Raw genomic sequence first — 10,526 nt, 5'->3', positions numbered from 1 at the left:
GATCATGGGAATTGTAATCTCCACGGCTGGAGTGCCACATGCAGGATCTTCCCAACTGGAACACTCCCAATTGGATTCACGGGCCCTGTTATTAGTGGGTGCCTACAATTGTAAGAGATAGGAAAAACCCAGAAGGTGTGAAGTAATTGGTAGAGGAAATGTAGGTGTCAAGGAGGGGTAATGCTGCTATTTAATCTATGGATTTACGGTGGTCATCAGAGATAGTGAAACACGTTGAAGGGTTGGAGAACAAAGTAGCCAATGCCCTATCCAGAAACAAGGGGGCAGAGGTAAATCTATGTCATGGCCAGTGGCCAAAACTCCAGCATCAAACTCACGGTGTTGGGGGAGGGGGCTGTGACAATCAGGGTGCAGAAAAGAGAAGGTTTAGTGCTCCCAAAATAAGATGTTGAACCAACTGGCTGCATACTATGTTATTTTACTGTAAGACTATACCAAGTAAGATCTGTTATGGACGCTTGTAATGCACTGAACTGAATAGTCATTCTGAGATATATTGATGGGTTATGGTTATGAATGCATGTACGTGTATATATAACAAATTGCAACTGACCTCAGGAGCCCCGAACAACTGAGCGGTGAAGCAATCAGGCGGGAGGTGTAGGGGGGCTAGCTCTGAACCAGCCAAAAATAATGAGGAAATCATCAAAGCTAATGGGAACTGCTTAAAACTGAAACAACAAACTCCAGTCTTCAGAAACTAAAGAAAGACGAGAGTTTTCGCCTCTTTGAATATCTGTAGTGACTGAAGGAAAAAAAACAAGAACCCTGTACACCTCTTTCAAATGGAAGGGATTTAAGTGAAATCCATCCAGAAAATGAAGGACAGGCTGTAGGCAGGAAGCTGTCAATGAAACACTGATACACAAGGGGTAGCTGGGAAACTGTTCAAAGCAACTTGCATTAGAAAAAGGATTTTATTTAATATGGAAGTTAAAGCCTGAGGTTATGTCTCTGTTTATTTACTGTGTAACTCATATATGTTTGCGCTCTCTTATTATTTCATCTTTGAATCTGTGGTTTTGCTATTAAATAAACCTTTTCTTTATTTTTACCCTAAGGAGGGCTCTGTGGTGCAAACTGTGTGGAGTGTGTGCATCAGAGAACTGATAACTGGGGAGCTGGTTTTACACCTTTGAGGGTGACGAACCAGAGAGGAAAAGTTAGTGTCTGGTAGTTAGGAACTTGGGAAGGATGGATGTGGGGAGACTTAGGACTGGAAGGGCTGTTGAGTCACCCTGCAAGGTGTAAGTAGGCTGCCGCACACCTAGCTGGCTCACCTAAGGATGAGACTTAGCGCTTGTAGGCAGGTTACTGGTGTCAGGGCTCTGAGCCACAGCAGCACAGTGTTAAGGCACCCCAAGGCTGCATGGTAGGTGGTGACAGACCCCCTTACTGGTCTGGGAGTACCCCAAAACATCATAAGGGATTTAATTGAAAGGCCATTTGTCTTGCTTGCTACGGAACAAAACCTAAGCAATTCATAGCAATTGAGACGCACCAGTGAAGAAAGGTACGGTACATAAAGGCCTTGCCTGTTAAATATACAGTTTTAGACTCAGTAGATATTGTAACGTTAGGTTTGTTTTATAACATAGGGCAGGGCTGAATGCAAATGAGCTTTAAATTTGAACTCCAGTCGTCCACCGAAATAGCTCTGAAATCTCTCTGTGGCATGTTAGAGAGTGCAGCATTGGCCTTTTGACACTTACAATCCAATACGGCTCTTAATTCCTTTTGTAAGATGGGTTTGCGCTACAAGCTTTTCTTTGCCCAGTTCCAACCTGGAGCTTGACTAGCTTTCATTATATTTGGATATCACAGCTGCCTCATCAGTGGATTCTTTTCGGCCTTTAAAGATATTCAGCTGTCTCAGTATGGGGGCACTAATGAATGAGCACCATCACTTCTAGAGCCACAGACACAAATGAAAGCTGATCCTTAAAAATGGAAATAATATGAGATGTGCCTAACCTCTAAATAGAACAGAGGGAAGCAGGCATGCACTGATTTAACTAGCTACTGTTTCTTCATCTGTTTGAAGCTGCATTCTGAGCAAGGCCTTACATGAGAAAATGTGAATGGTTGCCTCTCTGAGCACTGCGTTAGCCAAAACGAAGGGCTTCTCCATCACTGTCTTGTGCTCCCGGCACACGCCCCTCCTGGATATCACCTTCCCGTTCCTCAGCCATTTGATTGCTGCTGGGCATTCTAGCTTACACCCACTTAGAATGTGCCGGTCCTGCTGCTGAATGGACCAAGTACACGTAGAATACACTCCACTGATTTCAATCGCCTGGGACGAAAACAGCCACAGCACGGACGCTGCAGTGCTGAGCCAGAGGCATGTGAAACAATTACATGTGTCTCCTGTGGGATTTCAACAGCCTTCCACAAGATGCTGAGCTAACGTCTGTCCTTAGCTGCTTAGGGCCAGCGCCCGCTGAAGGTGGTGGGAATCATGTCAGTGCACTTGAGTGCAGGGCTACGTTAAACATTCGCAACATGGGCTTCCTTCCTGTTTCTGTGCTTCAAGCTCCCTGCTACCACATTACCAGCAGCCTGACCTTAAGGCAGGTGTCTGGCTGCAGTCCTTAGGAGGGATGAGTATTGAATATTCAAGGGGCCTTCCTCCCCAGTTGTCTGCCTGAGGCCATCAGTATTTAAAACCCTAGTTTCAGGCAGAATAGCTTAATGGGCCTAACTTGGTTAATTTTATTTAAGAGGATGCTGTACACAGGGAAATGCATATTTTTTTTTTTTTTGCTTCTCTTTGTTGGTCTTGTATAGCTGAGCCTGACACACCTGAAACAGGAACACAACATTCCCTGTATTTGCAGTGATTTATGTCATTGAGGTATTGCCATTATGTAATTCCATGGCTTAGTGTATGTGATTGGCCCCAACCTCAAGAGAGGAAGCACAATGGCTACAAACAGCCTGTGTCTTACTTGCAGGGGACATGGGTCTCTTTTAGCTGATGTAAAAGGGCTGTGTATTTTTGATACTGCAGCTCCTGGCTTGATCAGTGCTGCATACGATGGTGGTATCTGTATGTAGCGGGCATGGTCTATTAAAAATAGAATTAGTTCATATTGCAAAGTGTATTTGGTTTTATCCATGTTCCACAGTAGTAACTTTTGAGCATTAAAGCTCTTTTTTCTCCTGTTAACATGTCTCTTCACTATATTTTATTTGAAGTGGGTTACTGGAGGAAAGTTTCCCTTTCATAGATATGTGGCTTAGGGGCAAGAAAATTTGGCATGAGAGACAATGGGCCCAGTACTGAATGCGTTAAAGGGCAAATCTCCCACAAATGGCAATGAGAAGTGGCCCAGGCCCAATGGAGGAGCTGATATTATCACAGCCTGTTGTGTTAGCGGCATTTTAATGGGAGGAGGAGTGTAAGATTCTTCATCTATCCTTTCGCAGTATAGCTGTGCTGAGGCGCTAGCAACTAACATAGATTTGGATGGAGGGAGAGGTCCTTCAAGGAAGGAGAGGGAGCATTTTGGGACCACTGTTTTACAAATACAAATGTAGCAGGAGAACTGATCCTATTGGTCTAATTTTTTTGGGATAGTATTGCTCAGTGTTTTAGTAATTGTTTCCTAAAGTTTTTGTAGGCATCGCTTTCATGGATGTATAATAGAAACAGATAAAGTTCCTTTTTAGTCTTGTAGCTTATGAACTAGCATCACTTCCATATAAATTTAAATCATAATGGGAACTGTGTCACACACACTCGCTCTCTGGAAAGCTACTGTGGGAGCCTAGCAGTTCAAGTCATTCTTTTGTACTGTACATGATCTAATGCTCATGCTGGAGTAAAATTTTTTTCCCCAGGAACAGTTTTGAAGCATAGGATTTTCCTTTTTACTGGAAAACAAACAAAAACAATTGCTTACTGCATTTTTAATATGCTAAATTATGAAATCCTTTATGAAATGGAATGTTAGAGGTAGCCATAATCATGTTTTCCTCTCATCACCCAGTGAATATAATTTTAAGAGATAACCAGTGTAATTATATTCCAGATAAAAAGAACCAGAACATTATCCTTGGCTTGATTGCTTGTTGATAAGAGGGGGAAAAAGAGAATGGAATTCTTATTTAATGAGCAACATATTTATTAAGCAGTACGTATTGTACATAATGCATTTTACTTTGTACGTAATGCATTAGGCATACCTATTTTTAAAGCACATTTTTTAATACTTTATTGCAGCTATTCTAGCTATTCATTCATTTGGATGAATATGTCTATAACACATTGCTAAATCATTAAATTGAACTACAGTCGTCAGTGCAGGAACAGTCGACATCAGCTTCCACAGACTCTATGATGTCCTCAGATGCATCTTTCCTGTCACTGCTCCTCTGCCATTCAGAGATTTTCATAGCAGAATCTGTCAGAAGAGTGAAGCCACATTAACTAACATCAAGTAGATTAATATTTTAAAATATCTGAAAAATTTCAAAGCAATATTGTTTTGATGACTGCCAGCTCTTTCACCAGATAAAGAATATGGGCCCAGTAATGTCTCCGCCATTACCATCTGACTGACCTATTGACTCAGAGCAGGATTTCATCCATGATATAATTACTATGATACTTTCCTAAAACAAAATGAATTGCATTTCATGGTGCACATACACAGAAAGCAGGAGCATGTAGAAGTAATGGATGTGGACAACCTTTCAATAAGATCACTTTGTAGAAAAGCACATCAGCTATCTCTTTTCATGTTATCACTGCAGATGAGGTGTGGAATGGTGGGTATTTCATCTCTCTATTTGTCTAAGTTCATTCTGAAGCATAAGCCCTTTGGAGAATTTTCAGAGGTTCATAAACTTCTAATTAAAGTTTTCCATATATTCTCAAATCTAGCAGAGCGTATGTCAGTTTCAGTATTAACCTTACCTTGTTGCTTTATCAAGAGCAGTTTGAATATGTCATAAACCCCTACAGCCGAAATAATCTAAATAGAATAATAATATTCATCCTCCTAATAAACATTCTTAGCTGTTTGAAGGTTTATCATTGCATCTAGAGGAATATTAGAACCTCTATTTAGATTGTTTGCCTAACTAGAATGTGCAAAGCTTTCATAATTATATCTCCAGTTGTTTTGTCAGACTTACGGGCAATATATTTCCAAAATGTCGCACTATACCAAGGGAAAATCCAGGACTGTTTGTGTGAATTTTGGCTGTATCAGTCAGTCCTCTTCAACAAATCAAATGTTAATGCACTACTTGATGGAATTACACCTTTCTGACCAATTTGAGACACAGGTTTTATATAATAAACTATAAAACATATTATCCCAGCATGATGCTTGAGCTGTTTGTTATTAATGATTTAATATTTTAAAGCTAGAAAATGAGAAACCCTAAAGAGTCTGGTTTTGCTAGTCATTTCCTTTTGCTTAGCTTTTTACTCATGCTTTGTTCTTTTTAATTTTTGCATAACTAAGGGCCCGATCCTGCAACTCTGAGCCACATAAGTAGTCGTTACTTCTGCAAACAGTCTCAGTGGCATCAATGGAACTGTATGCCTAAGTAACTATAATGTATGTGAGTAAGTGTTTATAGGATCTGGCTCTTGTAGGCAAACATGAATGAAGCATAAACTAATGTATATTTTTAAGGCTCAGGGTGAGTGAGCAGTTTGCCAGAATGGGGACTGCAGGATTTGGCCATAGATTTCTAGGGCATTAGGGGGAAATTTTCCCCTCAGTTCTGCACAGCAGTAACTTTGCCCTGATATGTTCACCTGTCATGTGTGGGCCTCCCATTGCTGTCAGTGATGTGGGCTACCACTTTGGGAGGAGCAAAGTATCAAGGATGAGTTCTCCCTATGTGGATCTGAGAGAAGAATTTTGCTCTCATATGTATGTGTTCATTTTATGAACCTGAGAGAGAGGAGTATATTACCAGCTCTGCTTTTGCAGCTACTTATCTGGTCCATCGAACAAAAAAGAAAAAAGCACAGCTCTTAAAGAGTTCCATTGTATTGCTGTTGATTCCCAGCCTGAGGAAAAGCAATCACGTTACTGAAAAACACCAGCAGCATCCTCTACCTTCTTCCTCCCCAGGAAAATTATAAATAATAATAATTAATAATAAACCCTTGATAGAAGAGTAAGAAGCAGAGGTGGTAGTGGTCCTCTGTGTCTCAGGTTGAGTAAATGAACCAGAGAAGCCCACAGTTGCTGTATGGGCAGCAGCAGCTATGATTTTTCTGATTTTCCTCTTTTCATTTTGTGTGAGAATAAGACAAATTTATTATAGTCTAGTAATCGGAAGCAGTGAGTGGCCTAGGATGATGACACTTCACAGATATGGAACATGGACACACAAAAGAAAATCTGTGAAACATGGATATGACAAGCTTGGTGATGAGGGTGTCATTTTTTTTTAAAAGGATTTATCTATTCGTGTCACATGGTGCTGTCGGTATGCTATTAGTGATGTTCCTGTGTTACTTTTCTTATTGGTTGTCTGAGCTAGGGTAGCTTATTGAAGAGAGATATCCAATGTTTTCATGAACTCCGCACATTGGTAATTCTAATAATATGAGCAAAGCATGATGATTTTCAGGAACATTGCTTAAAATCAGTCAGAGAACACCAGGTTCTTCTTCTGGTGAGTTCTGTGCAGCTATGTCATCTGAGGCGCTGGCACAGAAGGTTAACATGATGAACAGAGATGTACTGGTCGGTAGCAGAACTGTGTTTACTTCTATGGTACATGTGTGTTGTGTGATCAATTCCTGTATATTTAAGGATATGGAAGTTATGCAACAGAAAAAAAGAAATGCTGTATACATGAGGCCTGATTCTCCTCTCACATTCGTGTCAATTCAGAGCAACTACTTTGTAGGCAACGGAGTTGCACCAGTGTCAAGATGATATAAGTGAAAGCAGAATCAAGTCCATGCTTTTTAAAAATATGATGTGTGTGTGAGTTAAATACCTTACAAAACAAGCTGTTTTCTGAAATAATCCGGAGAGCACTTTAACAATATATTTTTTGCTGATGCAATGCACATGAGCAGAGCATGGCAATCTAATCACACTGCAGACATGTCACACTACGTGACTGACTTTCAGTTGCCTTGGTCTATATGAAATAGCAGACTGCAATATGACTAAGAGGACTTTTGTTGCTTACCACAACTCAATGAAACATCTGGCAGATGTGACACATTTTTATTGGTCACTGATGCCCCTTTTACCATTCCTAATTTTTTTTCAGACAATACCATCTGCCAAATAATCCACATTGGCTCTTAGCTACCCATTATGGTAATTGTTTATGTAAAATATTAATAGTGTTAGGAAACAACAGCCCTGAAAGCAATGTGGGCTAGTAGGGGTCTGTGTGGTGCTGTGCTATGTCTTAATTAATGGGTTGGACAGATCTCCTTTGATATGGGACAAAGAAAGTAAAATGAAAAAAAAATCTTACCTCTTGGGAAACAGTGGAAGCCAACCTTAACTGAGGTTTTTTCAGTTGGAGTACAGCCTCTCATACACTGCATTATTGGGTCAACAGAGTAACATGTAGATTCCTTTCCATCAATAACAGGATGTCTCTTCAGCTTTATGTGGCGGCGTTGCAGTTTGCACCCTAAGAGGAAAAAGAAAAGGTAGTTAAACCCCAAGGAATACCTAATCTTTCCTTAAAATAAGAAAAGTCCATATTTTCTCCTCAGCTTTTAAGTACAACTCCCCAATGACCCATTTTCACAGCAGTAAGGGCGGCAAGATCAGGACCATAGTTTGTGGGAAAAATTGATTTTGAAAGGGGAGTTGTGTTTAAAAACTGATGGCACAGTATGGCCCCAATGAAATCCTATTGTCCACACTTTTAGAAATAGCATCTCTTAGGTCTAAAACCTAGTAAGAATAGGCACTGTAAGTACAGTGACTGCCGAATTGCATTAGGAAAAATGTCAGTTGTTTGTGAGTGGATAGTAATGACAGTGTTTACATAACGATATCAAGATCAATTGTTGTATTGGACAATTTTTATAATGCTGCAATTATCAACCTTAAAAGGTTAAATTAACATTCACAGATGCCCATGTGCCACCTTATTTCCTGACATGCTTATGGGTATGATCCAGCTGCCACTAAAATCAATGAAAAAAGCCTATTTGATCCCAGTGAGACTTGTTTCAGAAAAATACTGCACTACTGGAGGGAGAGTATTATTATTATAAATACATGCAAGGGACACACTTATACATTAAAAGTATTTCCCAGCACACGCCCTTTGTCCAGATCCTCTGATGGGGTCAATGGAACTGAAGTCAAGGGTGCTATGCCAATTTACCCTAGATGAGGATCTGGTCCAATGTACTAAAATTTTCTGTTTATAACGCATGTAGTTTGATTAAATTAAGTCTACAGAGAGAGCGATGATTTAGTGCACACTCCTGCTCTGATGCCAATCAGTGGTGAAACTCCCACGGACTTCAGTAGGAGCAAGACTGATTCTGATTTTGCCACTCAGATGGAGTAAAGAACTACTTACTATACGTAAATGTGGCAGAATCAAGGCTTCAATAGTAAACCGCATGTGAGAAACAGAGTTCTCCACTTGAGTACAAATTTTCTGGTTTCATTGGGAGAGTTCTAAATATTTATTAAAACAGTCCTTTTTATTTACAGATAAACATTTCTTTTTTCTTTTTCACACTTTTATTTTATTTTCCTCCTAAAAATAACATTTTCCCTAAGTAGAAATTGTTTTCAAATCTACTGACCTTCAGAGCAGGTTTCTTCTACCAATACCCATGAATGGACAAAAGCTGAGCAGCTGTGTGCCATCCTATGATTGGGCATGAGGAGTTCATTTTGCTTTTCTCCATCATTATTTCCACAAATACCACAGGTCCTTCCTCTCATCCATGAAACAACAGTAACCTATAAGGATAACAGATCTTTGATGTCGATGCTAATGTATTGGCCCATTACAATGCCAAGGTGTAAAAAAAAGAAAGCTAGTTACATAATGGATTCAGAAGTACCTTAAGTGTTGAGCCATCAAAAGTCACATTTGCCAGCCCTTGTTCTGGCGCTTCCACGACAACCGTTGTTTCATTTCTATATATTTTAATGTTTTCTGTAAAAAGATGTGACAGTTTACAGGTAGCTCCTCTAATTTTGAAATAGTAAAGAAATTAATCTCAGGAATAATGCACATAGTCATTAATTTTCATTTACAATGGCTATTTACTATTTCCATCTGAATACATTTTTTGTGGAGAGGTGAGGTCAGAAATAAGAGTTTTTTTCTTTTGTTTGCAAAGTGCCTCTGCTCTTGAACTATACAACTGTCATTGACTTTTCTGTTAGTCAACAGAGCTAACCTGATTTACACTAACTGAAGATCTGATCCTAAATATCTAGTTTCCTCTGTGATGCTCATCATGACATTGCACCCACATGTAAACATTCACCAAAATATTCAAGCAGCTTCGAATGCAAAATGCTTCACATTTCAGTGAGAGGATTAAGTCTTATGCTTTATGGTGGCAAGCACCCAATACAAATCAATATAATGAGTCACTTATTTTAATGAAAATTAAGAGCATGTCAGTTGAAGTTACATATATAGAACCAAAATAAGTCACAGGCGTACCAAGCCCATAGTTTTTCTTAGTATTGATACACAATTATATTTTACATCTAGAAGTCTTCATTAAGCTTATAAAATATGATCCTTTAAATATTTAATTTCTAAATAATTCCTGGAATGGTGAGTGTACCTCTTTTATTTTGATACAGATTGCTGCGTGTTAGCACTGGTTCTTCATTGTATGACACAAGGACAGAAGAAGATGCAGAAGGATAGAATCTGACATATCTTGAAAAAAAGAAAACAAATATGTTGAACTGCAGGAAACATTGACTTAAATGATCGATGCAGACTCAGCCTCAACTTCAGCATCCAGATTTTAAATATGCCCCCAAAGTTCAACCCTGGTTGGGCTTAGGGTTCTAGTTCAACCCTTTCCTAGAAAGAGGAAGCCCAAGCAGGCAGTTGTGTGGGGATTGGTGGTGAGATAAGCATTACCTGAGAAACTGAAAAGATAGGTTGGAGGGCAGAAGAGAATTACAAGTATTATGATCTTAAAAGTACCCATCTTTTTTCCAATGCAACAAAATTTAAACTAACTTCCAAAAATTCTATATAAAAGGTCAAGCCTTAAGAATGATTGCACTTACGATGAACTAATATTCATGTACACCTCCCATGAAGAAGAGTGGGGATTGACTTTTCTCGTCATGACGATGAATTTGGGGTGAGCAGTACAGTCTTGAGCTACTATGAGGTTGCAGTTTTTATTGAATGAACATCTGTACTTCACTCTGTCAAATGTTTTGAAGTTTTCTCTGTTCACTTCACATGTGGCTGAAAAATAAAAATAAATGGCAGGTGCAACACTGCTATGGAGGTTTTCATGGATATTCTGAAAGCTGTCCAAG

General features: G+C 39.4%; 1 protein-coding gene across 2 annotated transcripts in view; it reads right to left on the bottom strand.

The window, feature by feature from the left end:
- Nucleotides 1–4,127: 4,127 nt before the first annotated feature.
- Nucleotides 4,128–10,526, bottom strand: part of LOC137146929 (vitellogenin-1-like) — a 43,700-nt gene continuing 37,301 nt past the window's right edge. For both annotated transcript variants that reach the window (XM_067538601.1, XM_067538602.1), the window contains 6 exons: nucleotides 10,266–10,452; nucleotides 9,806–9,903; nucleotides 9,065–9,159; nucleotides 8,801–8,960; nucleotides 7,498–7,659; nucleotides 4,128–4,430 (listed from right to left, as the gene is read on the bottom strand). In XM_067538601.1, the coding sequence (XP_067394702.1) occupies nucleotides 4,306–4,430; nucleotides 7,498–7,659; nucleotides 8,801–8,960; nucleotides 9,065–9,159; nucleotides 9,806–9,903; nucleotides 10,266–10,452 (827 nt within the window). In that variant the 3' untranslated portion in view covers nucleotides 4,128–4,305. The remainder of the gene's footprint in view (nucleotides 4,431–7,497; nucleotides 7,660–8,800; nucleotides 8,961–9,064; nucleotides 9,160–9,805; nucleotides 9,904–10,265; nucleotides 10,453–10,526) is intronic.

This window comes from Emydura macquarii, unplaced genomic scaffold (genome assembly GCF_026122565.2).
Source record: "Emydura macquarii macquarii isolate MOO-44397 ecotype Brisbane River unplaced genomic scaffold, CSIRO-AGI_Emac_v2 contig_480, whole genome shotgun sequence".
Lineage (NCBI taxonomy): Eukaryota > Metazoa > Chordata > Testudines > Chelidae > Emydura > Emydura macquarii.
This window is presented reverse-complemented; position numbering and strand designations above follow the sequence as displayed.